Here is a 20046-nt window from a genome sequence, read left to right as displayed (position 1 = left end):
GGGGGAAGTAGGTGCTTATTATTAGTCTCTTCTCTAGACTCTAGTTAAGACTCAGGCCACCGGTATTAGTTAGCGGTTGGTCCAACAAAGCAGAAGATCAGCTGCTGCCATCCATCCATTGTTGCCATGTCTACATCAAACATGTCAGTCTGACCAAACTTTTGAAGAAACATCAATTACAACGACATTAACATTTTAAATCATGGGAGCGGCGGCCTTTCTCACCGCCTATAGCGCAGCGGGCAATTGTTCAGTTAAGATGGAGGATTTCTACAGGGTATAAACCAAATGCGAAGTCATTTCAGCCACCATGCGGTGCCTTTGACGAAAAAAAAAAACTGTAGAAATCCTCCGTCTGGATTTATTAGCCTCCACACATTTTGGATCAAAATTTGATTATTTATTTAACTAGCAAAATACTCAATATAAGAACTTTTTGTAGTTCAATTTGAAATGCCAAAAGGTCTTACATTAGTGAATAGAGGTAGTACAATTTATGGGGTGTGGCTCGACTTAACAAAGTCCCAGTCAAGTGACATAATATATATGAAGTAAAAGGAAAAACTGAATTATTTTTTACGAAACTCCATGCAAGATCAAAGGAATATACCATCGACTGAGACATAACGAAGTCTCGGTCGATTGAGACTTAGGCAAAATTGATAATTTATATGTCATTAGAAGCTTCTTTTAAATAAGAATCTAACAGTATAATTTTTATGGCATATAAGTTGTGTTTGCTAATGAAATCTTAGGAAAAAAATTAGATCCAAACCCAAGATTGGTGAGACAGCCGCCGCCTCCCCCAAAAGGCTAGGGTTTTTCTGCCTCCCGCCGGTGCTGCAGTCGGTCCGCCTCGTCTCCAGTGGCCTTAGGGCCATTGGCGTGAAGTGGATCCCGGCCCTTGCCGGTGGGAGGCCTCCATTTTTATATCTTTCTTTGAGGTTTGTGTCCTGCTCAGGAAGGCGAGATGGAGACGACTCCTTGAAGATGGAATAAGGTTCTCACCGCCTAGCCTCCATTCCGGTGGTGCGTCTAGCATCGTCGGTGGGCATGTTGAGATGTATCTCCGGCGAATATTCCTTTGGTGAATTTACTCGGATCTGGTCGTTCGTCAATGTTTGTGTGTCTTCGGGTTAGATATTTCTGATTTATACTACTCTTACCGATGGCTTTGTTCTGTTACGTTTGTCCTTTGGGGTCTTAGCACGACGACTTCTCGACTGTCTACTACAATAATCTTTTCCTGGCTCTGACGAGGGAGGGACGATTAGAGCTGCGCGCCTTCCGCTCGCTTCAGTGCTTGTACTCATTGCTAGATGGTTTATAGATCTGGATGTAATTTATTTTTATTATTTTTCAGTGTTTACTGTATTATCATGATTGAAAATGAATATATCGGAAGTTTTCCCGGAACAATAATTTAAGTACAAAGTACGAAAAAGCGTCATACCTAATGAATCCGGCTAACTGTTTGCGTCCCTGCATCCCATCAACACTGGCCATCCAACTTAAATCGTACGCCTGATGTAACACAGCTCTTAATTTTGCATAAACATACCCGCCTACATCCCGTTCTAGTCTGGTATTTTTTTTTCCAAAAAACCCTCGGCCGTGGGTAATTTATTTATTTATTTCCTAGTACGGAATCCTTTTGTCGATCACGATTCCAACCTGCATTAGCGGCGGCAATGCAATGACAGAATCCATCTGCTTGGACGGTGGACGGAATGGAACACATCTGTTCGGACGAGTGCTGCGACGGCGACAATGGAATGCAACTTCCAGCCCCCGATCAACATGGTGGACATATTCTCCTCGTGTAATACGCAACAACCAATCACTATGGCGGCAGTTAGGGATGATCCATCTGATGGAACAATTTTGGGGGAAATCTACAGTCAAGAAGTCCTTGGTAGTTGTGTTCCTCTGATGCCTTTTAGCATTTGGAACACAACACTCATCAGAATTAATGTTATTCCTTCTGTGGTCTGTAACTTAGGACGCTGGCATGTGGATGCTCTTGACTCTAGGTCATGCATACATGGAATATGTTCTACTACAATGCCGAATTTCGCTGCGCTTGTTCAATTCTTAATGTACTCTAGTACAGGGCCACCATCTCACAGTGTTGAAATGAATGTAGGTTCTTTGATTCACACGGCCTATCTCCTCAAAGAGTTGGCGATTCTTGTAGAATTTCTGAATTCACAAGGCCGATCTCCTCGGATCTGGTAGAACTTAAACTTTGAACATTCATATTGTGAGCTGAACTTTCACTGGAATGAGAGATAAGTCGCAAAGGTCAAGCTATATTATAATAATAATAGTTGCACAGAAAAACAAAGGGAGAAATATCTTACAGCAATCCAGAGAAGTTTTGCTTCGGTGGCATGTCCATGTCCTCTGAGCCTCTCTCAAACATTTCTAGAACTTTGGTTATGGTAGGGCGATATGCAGGCAATATTTGTACGCACCATAGTCCAATTAAGGTCATCTTTCTTGCCATTTCCTCAATTTCTGATGTGACTTCACATGCTTGTAATCCATCTTGCGCAAAGTGGTCGTAAATCCAGTCTGGAAAATACTTTTCGCTGGATTTTGCAACAATTGATTTTACGTTTCTCCTACCTCCAACCATCTCTAGAAGCATCATTCCATAACTATAAACATCCGATTTTGTTGAAACCACTCCAAAGGTTCGCGAGTGGACTTCTGGGGCGATGAATCCAATTGTTCCTCTAGTACCAGTCATTGAAACCTTGCTCTCTTTTGTATGACACAATTTAGCTAGACCAAAATCAGCAATCTTTGGGCTAAAATCTTTGTCTAGAAGGATATTTTGGGGCTTGATATCGAAATGGACGATACGTGTATTACAGCTATGGTGCAAGTATTCGAGGCCACGAGCAATCCCAATTGCTATCCCATAAAGCCTCTCCCATCCTAAAATTTCTTTGGGGTGCTCTGAATAAATGTACTTATCCAAGGAACCGTTGGGCATGTACTCATATATAAGAGCTCTCTTTGATCCCTCCAAACAAAACCCATATAAGCTAACAACATTAACATGAGAGGTCCTGCCAATGCTCATAACTTCATTAACAAACTCGTCCCCATTTCCTTTGCAGTCATGCAAGAATTTTACTGCGACCAGACGACCACCAGGCAGTCTTCCTTTGAAAACAATACCATAACCTCCTTTTCCAAGCTGATCGTTGCGAGAAGATGTTATCTTCATTACCTCTGAATACATGTATCTTTTTGGAGCTAGGGATCCGTAGGATACTATCATGGCCTCATAATTCTTTTCGGTGTTGCTGCTAGTCTTCTTGCAAAGGAGAAACCTTAGTCTTTTCCCTTTTTTGCGCCATACCAGGACATAAATACATGTAAAGAGCAAGGCTCCAGCGGCTGATGTCACAGCTGAGATTGAAGCAGATTTCTAAGACCATCAATAGTTTAAATTTCTCAAGTGAGAGTTGCTTGTTTTCAAGTTTTAATTCCAGAATCAATTTTCAATGATTACATAGATGATAGATTTTTAAGGTAGTATTTCAACATAGAAATCACAGCTAGGGAACTACTAATATTTAATTCATTACACATGAGAAAATGGCAAAAGTGTGAGCATACCTATTAGAATAATCTTCTTGCTAGTCCCCTTGCTACCTGGAATATAACATATATAACATTTATGAGTAAAAGCAATGTTATCCAACAGTACTGCATTGGTTGTTTTTCAAAAGAAAATGAATAGCATCGTGTATGGATCTTCAGTATTGTGCCCATGAAGTAAAAAATAAAAATGCATTGCATGTGAAGAACAATAGAACATGGGCTATATATCTGACTTCCTTTTGATAGAGTAGCTATGTCGATCAAATACAGGATCAACGAATAAAAAGTTGTAGGCCTGTGTAGATTTAGTAGCCAATATGAGCGATCACATAAACTGATGCATTGGATGGTATATTTCAATCTACATGGAAATTAGCAGGAACATGCGTGCTCTGTTAATTTTCATGCAAATCCTATTTACGAGCAGCATGAACCATAGTGTGGAAAAACTGAAGAATATTTCTTTATGCTACAGAACTACACTGGCGGCATGCGTTATGTTGAGTTTACACTAGACAGGCGGCATGCATTTCCTGAGGAGCTTCTGCCCCCAATTTCATTTATTCAATGAATCTGATAAGACATAGTTTTGTGATCGACCCAAAAGGTTCAATCAGATATTACAATCTCAACCCAAACCTCTTCCATGCGCCATAATCAACGCTGCAACTTATAGATAAGAGCTTAAATGCTGCTACAAAACACTGTAAAACAACGATCATAGCCCCCTAACTGAAACAACAGAGTAAACTGGACAGAACAGCAGCCATACAAGGAGATAAAAGGAAACCATTTACAGCTAGTAGGTATGTCCATGTTGTGTTCAATTTTCTTTTAAATACCCTCAACTTAGTGCGCCAAAATCGAAGACTACTTAATGTACAGAACTAAAGCGGTGTATCTTTTTTTACGATCAAACTCACTGTCACTATTATATATGTGAACTCCACCCGCAGATGATGGACAAAGACACGCTGCTGGAGCAGTGGCACTTGAAGATATCATAGGCGATATTGATCCTGCAAATTCTCCATGTCCACTTTGCAGCCGCCGGCCATGCACTCAAGAAGAAACCTAACTTCATCAGCCACCCCCTCGTACCCCAACACTGGCATCATCAGAAAGGTACAGTTCCCTGAATCGGCCTTCAAATGTCACATGGCTTGTACGCCGCAGCAAGCCACACAAATGAGTTATTGAGCGACCGGTGTTGGATCCACTCGCATGGTTCGTGGGTTCCTATGTAAGCGGAGGCGGCCGCACATGCAAGGCGCAGTTGTAGAGGAAGAAGAGCTCCTGGTTGGCAGCGCTGATGCGGAGGCCAATATCAGAAGAGGTGTCCACGTGGAGTTCGATATCACACACGCTGTTGGAGAGCTATAGGTTGGTGACACGGATAGAGTTTTCTGGGCAGGAGATGACGAGGATCTCATCCAGAGCAAGGCCTTGTCGGTGCTGTCGTGGGTGAACTGGAAGGTATGGTAGCCACACTCGTGCAGGTACCCGCCACAGATCCACAAAGAATACACGATATGGATGTCCCCGCACACATGTTGCCCATGTAAGCCCTAAACCCTGACCAGATACAAAGGATTTTGGAGGGGAGAAAAATGACTGTGGTTGAACACTGAACTAGACTAAATTCCCTAGTGGACAGGTAACAAGCGTCGAAGACTGATCCGCATGCCACATTGAATCCTGGTGAGCTGGGCACCCCTACCACCAGAACCCCTACCATCAGACGATTGGTGGACAGAAAGAAGGAAGAAGAAGATATATATTTTGGTGAGAAATGTAAACTGCCAACTAGATAATCACAGAGGAAATTAGAAGGAAAAGAAATCAAATGTGCAGAAGATTGATATTTCGTCAACCTTACCAATATTTTGACAAAGACAAAAGCGAGAGTTAATTGTTAGATTTAAAAATTTAATTAGACAAACATTTCGCTCCTCGCCGAAATGACCGAAATTTCATAAATTCTGTAATAATTTCAAAAAAGTTAGACAAATCCTATCAAATTCTGATGGAATGTTATATTTAAATTGCGGACAGATAATCTTACAAAAGATTACAAATATCATAATTATAGTCTTTGTTCTTGAGGGGGAATAATTAGCCATAATTCTAGTCTTTGTTCTTGAGGGGGAGTAATTAGCCAACGAAACCTCACGGACTAAACTGGTTGAATCATACTCCCTCCATCCCGAAATATAAGTTTGACCACAAATTTAATCAACGGGACCGACTGCAGCGGGAGCAAAATTTTTACATCTGATCAGTCTCGTTGGTTAAGGGTGCACTACATTGTGAAATGGAAGAAGTATAAACTGTATGAATATACATACAGTACTAAATTAAAATTCTTTACTTGAAAAAAAATTCAAAATTCCTTAAATCTGGGAGTGACCTGCCGCTAGAGTTACCTGAACTATCACAGATGATGAAGTCAGACACGCCGTCAGAGCAGCGGCAATCGAAGATATCGAGGTCGGTGTTAATCCGGCAAAGCCCTCCACTCTCCTCGCACGCCCTGCAGTCGTCGGCCGTGTACTCGAGAAGAAACCCGCTCTTCATCAGCCGCCGGTAGTCCGCCCCGGTCGCCCCAGGGTACCCCAGCACCGGCATCATCGACACAGTACAGCTCCCCGGCACCGGCTCCCATTTGTCGTCGGGCTTGTACCCGCCGGCGAGCAACGCGAACGAGTTGAATGTGGACGCGTTGGCATTTGTGCAGTTAATGGGCGCCCAAGCAAGCGGCGGCGGCTGTGCCTGAAGGTCTGTGCAGTTGTAGAGGAAGAAGAGCTCCTGGTTGGCGGCGCTGATGGTGAAGGGCGCGAGGCCGAGGTCGGAGGAGGCGTTCACGCGGAGCTCGTTGTCGCAGGTGCCGTCGGAGAGTTGGGCGTTGGTGATCCGGAAGGTGCCGTTGTTGTCTCCGTAATTGATCTCCAGGATCTGGTCCGTCCAGAAGGAGTTCCTGAGGGAGGCTGTGCCGTTGCGGTCGCACGTGACCTGGAAGGCGCGGTAGCCGCACTCTGTCGGGTGCGTGCCGCCGAGCCAGAACGGGTACTCGATGCGCAGGCCCCCACACGTCGCCGGCTCGCAGGAGGTGGACGATGAAGGAAACGTCGGGGGCGAGGTGGTGCTTAGGGCGTGGCTGGCAAGAACAGCACTTAGCAGTACTGTGGCTGCACAGAGTACGGCGGCGGCCACCGGGACACGAAACAGATGCATCAGTCGATCTTCATACAACAGGATGGAAGATTGAAGTGGGCTCCTGAAGGCGGAGATTGAAGAAGCACACACGGGAGACGGGGCATTCAAGCATGGATGCATGATTGCCGGATGTGTGGACTGTTCGTCGTCACCGAAGTTTGACTGAAATGGACATCACCACGGAGTTTGACTGAAATGGACGTCACCGGGAGTGGGGTCCTCACCCGCCACGTCGGTCGACATGGCCCGATTGCCAGTGACCGGAGGGAAGGTCGTCAGTCGTCAGTCCGGGTTTGGGTTTGAAATTTGAACGCCTCCTAGCTACCTACTGCTCGGGGAAAACAACACCAACCATTCCTCATACTCCATTCTTTTCTTTGGTCGTTACCGACGACCTGAGAGGCGGTCTCGTTGTGTTCGTAGCGTATCTATCATTGTCCTGTGGGCGAATAATACACTGGGAAATGGATCATCACGCGTGGATTATTCTTTCGCGAATGACTTCTGCATCCATCCAGTACGAGGCAGCCTATCCAACCAAATACGGGGGATGCATGGTTTTATCTGGACGAGAGCACACGGCGCGGCGCCAGCTCCACCATGTTTGAGGCGCCATCGCTGGCTGACATGACCAGGAGGCCACCGCATGACGCTGGCTCGCAGGGCCTCGACGACAATGACGACGAAGCATCACTGGTGGTGCTAGAGAGGAGGGTAAGCACTGAGCAGAAGCATTGCAGCTGCAGGACATGAAACGAATACATCTTCTTGCACTGTAGTATCATGTAATTACAAGTGTGCAAACTAGAGAAGAAGATCCCTTTTCCAATCCAATGAGAGACGAGAAGCTGTTAGCTAATCTTGAATTATTTGAGTTACGTAGGAGTACAAGTCCGGTTCATATGCAAGTTCGTGGGATGCTAGTTCGGTACGTGTAGTAGGAGTCCAAGTGTTTGACTAGTACTAGTCTGGTTTGGATTAGTACGACTCAGATGTCCGTGGTAGATTAGCTAGCGTCTGTCTGTATAGGTATATGGGATACAAAGGTCGGTTTGTTCTGCATATATATATGCGTGACCATGCCGTGAGTTTGTAACACCGTGAGAAAAAAGAGAAAGAAATAAAGAAGGAAACAACGGGCACGACAAGGGCCCTTGGCAATCAAAGTTTTCTTGCGCATGTTCTTCGTCTGCTTTGATGTGATCGATCCTATGGCAAAGTTCCAACAATTGGTATCAGAGCAAGGTTCGAGATTTGAAGCCGCGCTTGCCCCGAGAAGGCGACCCCTACTAGTGCCTCGGGGCGGGCGATATAGTCGCTAGGTGGTGCAGTGACGAGGAGGATCGGGAGATTGTCGTTCGGTGGAGCGACATAGAGGAAGACGGCGGGATGTCGTCGGCAAGGTGGTGGAAGGTGATCGTTGATGGATGCGGTGGTGCCGATGTGCGGTGCAGGAGTTCATCAAGATCGTGTTCCAGAGCCAGGCCTTGTCGGTGCTGTCGCGGGTGAACTAGAAGGTATGGTAGCCACACTCGGGCAGGTACCCGCCGCAAAGCCACAAAGAATACACGATATGCATGTCCCCACACACATGTTGCCCATGTAAGCCCTAAACCCTGACCAGATACAAAGGATTTTGGAGGGAAGAAATATGATAAGCATCCCAACTGTGGTTGAACACTGAACTAGACTAAATTCCCTAGTGGACAGGTAACAAGTTTCGAAGACGGATCCGCATATCGCGTTGAATCCTGGTGAGCTGGGTACCAGACGGTTGGTGGACAGGAAGAAGGAAGAAGAAGAGATATTTTGGTGAGAAATGTAAACTGCCAACTAGATAATCACATGGGAAAGGAGAAGAAAAAAAGCAAATGTGCGGAAGATGGATATTTCATCAACCTTATCAATATTTTGACAAAAGACGAAAGCGAGAGTTAATTGATAGATTTAAAATTTAAATAGAGAAACATTTTTCTCCTCGCCAAAATGAATGAAATTTCATTAGTTCTGTAACTATTTCAAAAAAATTAGACAAACTCTATAAAATTTTGATGGAACATTATATTTAAATTGCAGACAAAGAATCTTACACAAATTTACGAATATCATTATTCTAGTCTTTATTCTTGAGTAGTAATTAGCCAACGAAACCTCACGGACCAAACCTGTTAAGCTTAATCAAATAAAATTTATGAATATACATGCAGTACCAAGTGAAAATTCTTTAGAAGAGAATTCAAAATTCTTTAAACCTGAGATTGAACTGCTCGTTAGAGGTAGTTGAATTACCGCAAATGATGAAGTCGGACACGCCGTCAGGGTAGTGGCATTCAAAGATATCGTAGGTTGTATTGATGCGGCAAAGCCCATTGGTCTCCCTGCACGCTCTGCAGTCGTTGGCCGTGTACTCGAGACGAAGCCCGCCCTTCATTCGTCGGCGATAGTCCGCCGCAGACGCCCCCGGGTACCCCAGCACCGGCATCATTGACATCGTGCAGTTCCCTGACACCCATGGGCAAACCGCGGATCTAGTGTGGGGGTCTTGGGGGCAATGGCCCCCACAAGCAATATGCAGATTATCATTGCCATTGCTTGCTCCCACATTGGTCAAGTTCTAGATCCGCCAATGCTGACACTGGCCGCCATTTGTTGTCACGCTTGTACTCACGGTCGAGCAACGCAAATGAGTTGTTGAGCGACCCATTGGCGCAGTTCACGGGCGCCCACTTAGGCAGCATCATCCGGAGGTCAGTGTAGTTGTAGAGGAAGAAGAGCTCCTGATTGGCGGGGCTGATGCTGAAGGGCGCGAGGCCGATGTCGGAGTAGGTGTTTACTTTGAGCTCGACGACCTTGCATGTGCCGTCAGAGAGCTCGACGTTGGAGACCTGGAATGAGTTGTTTTGCTAGGAGATGTCCAGGATCTGGTACTTCCAGAATGAGTTCTCGAAGAAGGTCACGCCGTTGCCATTGCGGTCGCACGTGACCTGGAAGGCGCGGTGGCCGCACTCCCGCGGGTGCGTGCCGCCGAGCCAGAACGGGTACTCGATGCGCAGGCCCCCACACATCGTCGGGTCCCAGGAGGAGGACCATGGCAACGTCAGCGTGGTGGTGTTTAAGGCGTACTCGATGCGCAGGCCTCCGCACGACACTGTGGATGAGCAGAGCACAGCGGTGGTGGCGGCCCGGACACGAAACGGATGCATTGGTCGATCGATCTTGTTATATGGGAATGGAAGATTGTAGAGGCTAACCGAAGACGCAGATAGTGAGGCGGGCGTATGATGTGCGCAGCGAAGAGCAGCAGCTGATGATGATGAGAATTGAGAAGATGCTGAAAAGAAGCACACACGGGAGACGGGACATTCAAGCATGCATGATTGCCTGTTGTTTCGACTTGTTCATTGTCACGGAAGTTTGACTGAAGTGGAGATCACCACGGCACTCACCGGCCAGTGGGGTCCTTGGGGTCCGGTTACCATTGACCGGACGATGGTCGTCCGTCCCGGTTTTGGTTTGAATGCATCTGTTTTTCTCCGACAGAATGGTTTGAACCCTGGTTTTAAATAGCCCGCTATAGTATTTAGAAGGGGTCTTATGCTAAGGGACTTTAGCACAAACACATGACCATACATTTTAAAGAGAGAATTCCTTATTTGGCCCTTTTTTAAAATTTGATTCCCTATTTGGCCCTATAAATTTCATTTTCCCCCTTTTGACACCACAACATGGTTTTATTCCTTCCATGACATTTCCGTCATTTTTTGGTGTTAACGCCGTTAACTTCGACTTGAAAAGTCCTTTGTACCCCTGCTTCAGCATGCTAGGAAAAAGAACAGAAACATCTGGTTTCACCGAACAGTCCACATTCTCTCCCGATTGATTCCCCTTTCTCCCCAAGCTCTAACCCTAGCAGCGGCGGCGCGAGGTTGGGAGTGGGGCATGGAGGAGGGCGCGGCCGACGCGGATGGCGGGGTGGAAGGCGCGGTGGAGGAGGGCCATGGCGCCGCACCGGGTGGCCATGGTGGGGAGGTGGAGGGCGGCCAAACAGTGGAGGAAGGGGGAGGCTGCGCTGTCTAGAGCAAAGTCGTGGCACCGGAGGGCCACGGCCGTTCGGAGGCCTCAGCCTTGCTTGGTCAAGCCGCGGCGCAGAAGGGTGGCCTTCCATCACCGAAGAAGGGCCGCGGCGCTGCATCGTGTGGCCATGGTGGGGAGGCGGAGGGTGGCCAAGACGTGGAGGAGGGGCGAGGCAGACCTGTGCAGAGCACTACATCAGCTTGGCTAGAAGGGTGAATCCTCTCTTCTTTGGATTTGAAATTTCTGCCATGAGATGGATCCAAAATTTCTGCAGAGATTACTTAGAGACTAGATTTGCTGCACCATACACAATTAATCTTCTGCACATGTGTTATGTCTGCACATGCTGTTGTATAAGAAAGACCCATGATTATGTATCATTTGTGTATATATGAACTGCACAGGGGATATGTCATCAAAATCCAAGGGAGGTTATGTCCAGTTTTCCAATTAAAATTGAAGATGTGCCAAATAGCAGATTTTGTTTCATTTGGTAACGTATTCAAGACAAAACAGATCACATTGCCATTGCTTTTTTACTTCCAGTTCATAATTTTGGTCACAAAATAGACCAGGGGTAAAATGGACTTCTCATGTCACATTTAACGGCGTTAGTTGCCAAAACTGACGGAAATGTCGTAGAGGGAACAAAATGAAGTTTGAGTGTCAAAAAAAGAAGAAAAATTTTATTAGGGCCAAAAAGGGAACCAAATTTTAAGGAAGGGCCAAATAAGGAATTTTCTCCATTTTAAATAGCTTGCTAAGAGCCATAGCGCACTATTTAAAACTATGGTTTGAACACATCCTTACCTACTACACGGGAAAAAAAATATTTTTTGTTTCTGCGAGCAGAGTAAAAATAAACCTTCTTTTCTTTGGTCGTTAGTGACGACGAGCCTCTTCGAGCATCTACAGTCGACCTTCTCAAATCCTCAAACTTCGGCAGACACGGTCAGTGAAAAATATGACCCAACCGGACCAGAATGATGCATGATCCGGGTAATGTTATTCTACAACTTCCGTGATGCATGATCCGGTTATTGTTATTCTTCAGCTTCCGAGTGCTACTCATTTCGGCAGCTATGTAAGTGTATTCTACTAACGGAAACATATTTTGCAATCATGGTTAACCCTAATCCTTTCAGTCGAATCATATTTATCACTACAGTTCCTTCTACTAGATTGCTAAGCATGCACAGTAGTGAAAGAAGTAAAAAAATATCCGCACAAGATCAAGATGTGAAGATGTCGCATGCAGGTACATGGAGCATGACCAGCAACTCACCGCACGTGGCCGGGTGCATGCGGCCGCCGGTGCAGAGACACCCGAACGCGTTGGCGCCGGCCTCGAACCGGCAGCGGCCGCCGGTCGCGGTGCACGCCGCACAATCCCCGGGCACCGTCCACTCCAGCAGGAACCCGCGCCTCACGATTCCCGCGTAGTCAGCCCATGCCGTCAGCTCCGCCCCGGGCAGCACCGGCACCAGCGAGTACTTGCACTCCGCTGGCCGCGAGGCTGCAGCCTCGTACCTCCCTCCGAGGTGCACGGACCACGTACCCGAGCAATTATTGAGCCAGAGCGCCCGCGTCGCGCACGAGCAGTTGTTGGAGAAGAAGGAGTCAATTGCAAGAAACCACCACATTCGCGGCTAGGTTTGCAGGAAACCACCAACTCGCTAATCCATTGCAGAAAACATCGAAAAATTTGTTAAGTCGTTGCAAAAAGCACTGATTGGATGATTTGGCGGTTTAATCACTTTCTGACAAGTAGGACCACGAACCAGCAGCAGCTGAGAGACATGGGAGCGGATGATTTGGAGAAATTGTGGTGAAGAACAAGGCGAGGTAGCTGGATTCGGTGGTCATGGGCTATGGGAAGGTAGGGACTGCATGTAAGAGATAATACCGTTGTCTAAGCACGAACCATAATATATGTGGACGGCAAGCGAGCGGACTACTGCCATTGGCTGCAACATTTCACCGGAAATTTGGGCAAGCGATCATCTCCCACGAAGTTTCCCAGTTGGCCTATTGGACTGGTAATCCAGTGGCCTCGGAAATTTCCGTGCAACGACTTTGGCGGGGTCCATGGCCATGACCTACCAGGATGCTTATCCTCATTATTTCGGTTCCGGCTGCTTTGTGGTCCTGTCTGCTATCTAGCTAGATTCTAATCTTGGTACAACCTGCACACTTTGTCCAGAATAAATAACAGTATTCAACTCGAACACACACAAAAAAAACTATACGCAACAAACAAAAAGGACACCCCCCCCCCCCCTCTAATCTTCAGTTGCACAGAGCGTTATAAGTGGCCGTACAAAGGATTTTAGTCTTTAGAATTCTTTCTATAAAACATATTTTAATTTCAGGGTTAATTAGAACTCCCGGATTTTTTTGTACCTGCCACCTTCTGCCCAACTACAACAGTATCGGAGGCACAGAGCGTTATCAGTGGCGGTACAGTCCCATACGATTTTTGAAGCAAGTGGAGCATTGCTTGTTTCTTGTCTATTAGATGTATTCAGTTTTTTCAGCTAGCCAATAACACAAAAAAATGTTATCAACTAGCTGTGTGTTATGTAATTTTGGAAGTTTAACAGGCATGTAGATTTAGAGGCAAATAGATAGCGGTTTGACGGGAGACTGGGGCCGGAGCGCTTGAGTACTTGACTGGTTGAAGAATGGTCTTTGGAAAAGATAGGTGCGAATCTGCGATGTGATGTGACCCCTCCGAATACCATTGTTTCGGCACTTCAATTTTTTCATGTGAATAACACAGTTTGCTTTGCAAGTTCAAAGGTGTAAGAATTGACAAAGCAATGAGATTTAATGTGCAGAGTTAATTTTCTGATCTTGTTTTTTGGAACTACACAAGAGTACTGCATGTAAAATTGTAAATAAATATTTAAAGATATATACATGGAGAGCAGAGCTAGTTAATTTTCTGGACTCACCGCACTTGTCGGGGTACACGTCGCCGGAGCAATGGCAGGAAAACCCGGTGCCGTCGTTGGCATACCTGCACAGCCCACCGCTTGCCTCGCACTTGGCACAATTGTCTGACGGAACTGCCCACTCAAGCAAGAACCCTTGCCTCATGCTCGGGACGTAATTGTCGCCGTCCGGAAAACCAAGAACTGGCACGATGGAGAGACGGCAGGCCGGCGGGAGTTCGGCCAGTTCACGGTGGCTGCCATACTCTTCGCCAAGGCGGTAGAAGGACTCGCTGGTGCAACGCGTGCGGTTGAATCCCAGTGGCGTCACCTGCTTGCTGCAGTTGTCAAGGACGAGCAGCTCCCTGTTCTTCTTGCTGATGATGAACGGACTCATCCCGAGACCTAGCGAGATGTTGAACCAAAACTTGGGGCAGCCGTCGTCGAGCGGGAGGTTCTTGTCCACGGCGATGAAGGAGGAGTTCTCGGGGAAGACTTGAACGACCTGGTAGGCCCCGAAGCTGGAGCGACTGAGGAGGGCTTGGCTTCCGTTGCAGTTGAGCTGGAAGGACGGCGAGCCGCACGGCGGCCGGCCTGCGTCCTCCAGCCAGAACGGGTAGGTGATGTTCAGGTCGCCACATCTCTTGGGCGAGCAGGCTGCGCCGGCCGGCGGCACCAGCGGCAGAACGGAAGCGAAGAGCAGCCACAAGAGCGGGATCATCATAATCATATCGTGGATTGGGGACGGCAACAAGTGCAGTAAAGCGGGGGCCTGGAAACCAACGACCTGAAGAGTCAGTATACCCACTTCCCAGTCCTCGAAGAAACTAACGACAGCGACTGTGTTGCCGTGAGGACGGGGGGCGCGTACTGATTCCCTGGATGTCCGGGAAGGGGCATCTTGCTTGGATAAGTAGTACTAGTGACCAAGTCAAGTCCTACCCGATTCTTGTGGCGGTTATTATTAGGACCCTGATAAGTGATGCACGTGTGGCACGAACACATGACAACTCCCAATATTCTTGTCGCAGATTTACTGACACGATGATGACAAATTTAGTTATCAAGCATGACAAATTTCATTTCGGATGGCAAGTTACAGGTTTTGAGATTGACGGACAAACATAACAGAGAAGATAATATGAATGGTGTTAGCCAACGACTTCTTTTGCGGAGATTCGCCAACGACTTTGACTGGTTCTGTGGGCACTTTCACTTTTCTATACCCACTAGCTAGAGAGAGCAAACATCCAAATGTCTTGATCCATTGTATTTAGTTGGTGCACTGCTTGATCGCGAACGTGTTTTGAAGTTAATCTATTGTGAAGTTTAGATTAATGAGTTCTTGCCGTTGAAGATGCCGATCTGGGCACATTGACTGGAAGCATGCATGGTGCGTTGTCACTGTCGGTAGAGTCCCATCCATATTTTGAAGCAAGTGGAGGATTGCTAGTCTTTGGTCTATCAGGTGTACTTCTGCGTTCCAACAACAGCGTGTAGTCTAATTGTTTGAATTTGGATGTAGGAAATTTGGAACGCAACGACGGCAAGCTGGTTGGGCACACATGGGAACGGTAGGAGATCTGGTGTCTGGTGATGAATTGTGTGTGTGGACGATGTAAGCAAGGACAAATAGATGAAAGTGGTGATAACTAGAGTGCGAAGGTTTGTAATAAGCACCGTAATGATGCAGAAGCCAGGAGTAATCCTTCTTTTTCAAAAAAAAGGCAGAGAACAAAAGTTTCTTTTTGAACTTCAGCAACTTTATTAAACTATGATCAAGTCTGTTACAATAGAAGGAATAAGAAAATCAGGAGGTTTATCATGCCAAATCTCAGAACACTGCCTTCTGTAACTAGCTCTACCTATTGCATGTGCAGCTGCGTTGCTCTTTCTTGCACAATGTGTAATTGTTGCTCTGCTGAACGATGTCATCACCTCCCGGCAATCATCGGTAATAACCGCACCCGAAGTAGAGTACGAAGGTGTTTTTTCAAAAGAATATAAACAGTTCAGCAGAACCCAAATAAGCACGCGATGTGACTGCCGGCCGTGCGCTAAAGATGGATCCAAGGACTGAGTGTGCGCACTCTGCAGACCAGGAAGGAGCTCTGCCATGGTATTTTCCTGTTCTATATTTCTCTCTCAGCATCCCATGATAATTTTATAAATTCTTGGTAATGCAAACTGTGAGTATCAGTAATTACTCATGGTTGAGCTACGAGTAATAAGTGAGTGACATGATTGATTGCTTGGTTCCATAACGGAAATCCAAATAAAGGCACTGCACGTTGGAGCTTAGCTACGAACTTGTTAAAAAATGATTTGAGGGGTGAGCTTACCTGCAAGGGGAGGAGGTTCATCCCATGTCAAGAGGAACCCATCGTTGATGAGCCGCTGGTAGTCCCTCGCGTTCACCTCGCCCGACGAAGAGCCGAACACTGGCATGACGGTAGCGTCGCAGCCCTCATAGTCGCCATAGTCACTCGTTTCATTATAGCGCCCAGCGGCACGGACAAACACTTTGCTCTCCTTCCCGCACCTCATCCTCGTCTGAACCAGCTCCCTGTCTCGACGTGCCCTGGCCACCTTCTCTGTGCAATTGTACAGGATGAGGTTCATGTTGGCGGGGTCGATCCTAAACACGCGGGCCAGTTTGATGGAGGTTTTCCAGATCCGTACATGGCAGCTGTTGGAGGCGTGCAACAATTCAAACTTGCCTAGATCAACGACATGCAAGCTGTGCTCCTCGTAAGAGATATTGAGGATTCCAAAGCCGAAGCCTAAGAATGTAGAGCTCTGTAGAGAAGGAGAAGTGTTGTTATAACAAACGACCTGAAAGTCCAAGGAACCACATGATCTTCCGGTCTCCAAGTCATCCAAGTCAGTGAGCCAGAATGGGTCGGAGATGGTGAGGTTGCCGCAGCGCTTGGCCGGTTCCGAGCAGCCTCCCCTTTGTTCCAGAGCCACCGTGACCGTGAGCATCAGTGGTAGCCACAAGGCCCAGAAGAACCAGCAACTCGGGGCCATGGGTGTGGAAGATATGGGAAGATTACACTGAAGAACAAAGTGTTGGCTGGGTCGGTTGTCATGGGTTATGTGGACATAGACAGCACATATGAGAGAATACCATTGTCTAAGCAAAAACGAGGATCGTTTACAAATTCGCCGATTACTACTTGGACTGGTATGGTAAGCCATGCCTTTAAAATATCAGGGTAACTCCTTTGACGGGCTAAGCAACGACCACCGTGTGCCCCTGATGCGACTCGAACCAGGATGCTTAGACTCGTTCTTTCGGTATCTGCTACTTCATGCTTTTGTCCGCTAGTATCTACTAGCTTGAAGTAGATTCTAATCTTTGTACAACCTTCACACTTGGCAGGAAACAGTATCCGATACAAAAAAGCGGTCTAGCCTTCAGTTTTAAAATAATATTTGTGTGAAATGAAGCCAATTTATAGCCTTGACAGATTCTCCTAGCCTTATACATCTTATCATGTTGCCGAACAGGAACTAGTGCAGGGCTAGCCGCCCAGTCAGTCGCCCGAAATATGAGCCGGTCACCTGTTAGACTCGTTCTTTGGGTATCTGCTACTTCATGCTTTTGTCCGCTAGTATCTAGCTAGATGTAGATTCTAATCTTTGTACAACCTTCACACTTGGCAGGAAACAGTATCGATAGAAAAAAACGGTCTAACCTTCAGTTCTAAAATAGTATTAGGGTGAATTGAAGCCAGTTTATAGCCTTGACAGATTCTCCTAGTCTTATCCATCTTATCATGTTGCCGAACAGGAACTAGTGCAGGGATAGCCGCCCAGTCAGCCGCCCGAAATATGAGCCGGTCACCTGTTAGACATCTAATCTAATGTACGTGAACCGTTTGATCCTCTCTTCGTCACCTTCTTGCTTTTCCCTATCGTGTTCCTCTGCTTCCGCTTGCAGCGTGTCCCCTAGGTCGATGGCTCGCAGCGCGTCCCCTAGTTCAACACCGTCTGGTCTGTCGGTCACGGCACCTCCCCCACGCCTTCCGGACGCCAAGCTCGCAAAGTCAATGCCGAGGCATTTCCAGTAGATCTCGACGAACTCGTAGGCTCCCCACCCCCGGGCGCGGGTCAGGCCCGCAAAGTCGTCGAGCGGGCTCGCATCATGTGTCTCCCCTTGTCACAGGGCCAGCATCGTTATTACTGCCCTCATTGTTTCATTGAGTTTTTTCAAGGTCTGCTAGAGATGCTTTAAGGCATGGCCCTCTGAATTTCTAACCCAATTGACGCGGAAACCATTAACCGATCTCCGTGGCTCTGTGTGCCCGTGACATGACATGCAAACATGATGTTTAAGGCTGGTTCTTGTACCGGCTACTCAATGCTCTTGTCGGCTAGCTGGTTGCCAGATTCTAATCTCGGGACAAGATTCACACTTGTCAGGTAACGACGCCCAATGAAAAATAGATATATCTGCGGTACACTGATCAGTTATTGGGGTTGTACATTCTAGAAACTGTGTGCAAATTTCTTTCTTTGCAGGGGAAGTCCAGTTCAAACCTAAAGTTGCCGTTAATTATTATTTTTTGCACTGTTAGCTTTTGTCGTGTGCAACTTGGCTCGCTTAGAAATAAAGAAACTGTCCCAGGACATAGAAACATAAAAGCCGTACAATGATTAGGGTCTGAACCCTTTCAGGACTTACTTTTATTTATTCAAACGGTTTTTAAATTCACGAATAGATGGGGCGAAAATTGGGGGTGGCGGATTTTGTTTTGAAAGCACAGATTCTCAATCATTGATTTTTTATTTTATTTTTTTCGCTATAACTTTGCGCTAATCTCCATGGAGGAGGTGGTGGACATGACCATGGACTTATCATTGTGGGTTAACACACCGTAATTCAATCAAAATCGGTTAACACACAGTAATGTAAAATAAAAGGAGATACAAGACTTGAAGCAGCCAAAAAAATGGGCTAATCTGAGAAGCAAGCTTACCAGTCTGCCATGTGAGGAGGAATCCACCACTGATAAGCTGCTCGTAGTTGCTCGCGTGCGCCATGCCAGGAACGCCCAGCACCGGCACGACGGTGGCTTCGCAGCCCTCCACATGATACCTGGCATAGTCGTCGGTAGCATCGTAATGCCCTGCCGTGCGGACAAATGCGTTGCTCTCGTTGCGGCATCTTATTGGCACCAGCGCCTTGTCCTGACGTGCCACCGCCGCCGCAGCCGCTTTCGTGCAATTGTACAGGACGACGTTGAGGTTGATGGGGTCAACCCTAAACAGGCGGCCCAGTTGGTCGGAGGCGTTCCAGCTCCGGACATGGCAGCTGCTGGTGTCGTGCAGGTGATTCCGATTGTATAGATCGACGACGCGTAAACTCCGTTCCTCGTAGGAAATGCAGGTTATTGCAAAACCGTCGTCTCCGAAGCTCCGAAGAACTGGAGTGCGGTTGCTACCGCAAGTTACCTCAAAATCCAAGGGACCACATGATCTTCCCGTCTTGTCGTCAACGAGCCAGAATGGGTGGGAGATGTTGTGGTTGCCGCACCTCTTGGCTGAGCAGCCTTCGCCATGCTGTTCCTCAGCTCCGGTGAGCATCGGTGGCAGTCACCAAACCCAGACGAAGAACAAGAACCAGCAGCTAGTAGCCATATGAGAATTAGCCTTGTTATCTATTGCTAGCAAACTAAATAGATGATATAGAGGGAAGCAAACTGAATAGATGATCATGGGCTGTGGGGGAGATACGGAAGACAATACTATGGCTAAGAATGGATGAGAGCATATGGGGCAATGGAGTCCTTTGGCGGTCGTCACACGTCTACGCATATGAATTCGCCGACTACATCAGTTGACGGGGCAAGGGATCATAATTATGACTGGATGTGGCTGCACATCAAATCTAAAAAAGTTCCACAGAAAATGCTCACTTTCCAGAGAACTTGATGACGAACAGTCTCTGTCTGAGATGCCGTGAGCTCTCGGGCAGGTGCGTCCGTCCATGGTCCACGGTTCCAGCATCTCGCCATACTGCATTAAGGCCCAGGTTGGGGCATCAAGCAGTTTGGGCGCATGATGAGCGATAAAGCCCAGAGCCCAAACCTGCCAAAATTACGCCGCTGCCGCGGCTGGTATGCTTCGTTTCGCCGGCGCCATCTCCCACCGTGGCCTCCTCTCCCGTGCCGGTGCCACTGCGTACTACTGT

The 20046-nt window shown here is 47.1% G+C and overlaps 2 protein-coding genes across 7 annotated transcripts; both read right to left on the bottom strand.

The window, feature by feature from the left end:
• Nucleotides 1–1823: 1823 nt before the first annotated feature.
• Nucleotides 1824–14738, bottom strand: LOC109738322 (LEAF RUST 10 DISEASE-RESISTANCE LOCUS RECEPTOR-LIKE PROTEIN KINASE-like 2.5). Of its 6 annotated transcripts, none has more exons than XM_073509855.1 (5): nucleotides 12693–14736; nucleotides 6048–12587; nucleotides 3637–3672; nucleotides 2364–3426; nucleotides 1824–2279 (listed from the first exon to the last, which is right to left on the bottom strand). In XM_073509855.1, exons 2-5 carry the CDS (start codon nucleotides 6955–6957, stop codon nucleotides 2174–2176), a joined length of 2115 nt encoding a protein of 704 aa, XP_073365956.1. In that variant the 5' UTR covers nucleotides 6958–12587; nucleotides 12693–14736; the 3' UTR covers nucleotides 1824–2173. The 6 variants fall into 6 exon arrangements, with proteins under 6 accessions (XP_073365956.1, XP_073365959.1, XP_073365958.1 ...); XM_073509858.1 differs by having other exon boundaries at nucleotides 12197–12587; nucleotides 12693–14731; XM_073509857.1 differs by having other exon boundaries at nucleotides 12197–12587; nucleotides 13869–14128.
• A 1241-nt stretch (nucleotides 14739–15979) lies between these two features.
• LOC123497489 (uncharacterized) lies at nucleotides 15980–16877 on the bottom strand. The gene has a single exon (XM_045234047.1). The coding sequence runs from the start codon at nucleotides 16875–16877 to the stop codon at nucleotides 16161–16163; it is 717 nt and encodes a 238-aa protein (XP_045089982.1). The 3' UTR covers nucleotides 15980–16160.
• Nucleotides 16878–20046: the final 3169 nt, after the last annotated feature.

The sequence above is a fragment of the Aegilops tauschii genome, chromosome 3 (assembly GCF_002575655.3).
Source record: "Aegilops tauschii subsp. strangulata cultivar AL8/78 chromosome 3, Aet v6.0, whole genome shotgun sequence".
Classification (NCBI taxonomy): Eukaryota; Viridiplantae; Streptophyta; class Magnoliopsida; order Poales; family Poaceae; genus Aegilops; species Aegilops tauschii.
This window is presented reverse-complemented; position numbering and strand designations above follow the sequence as displayed.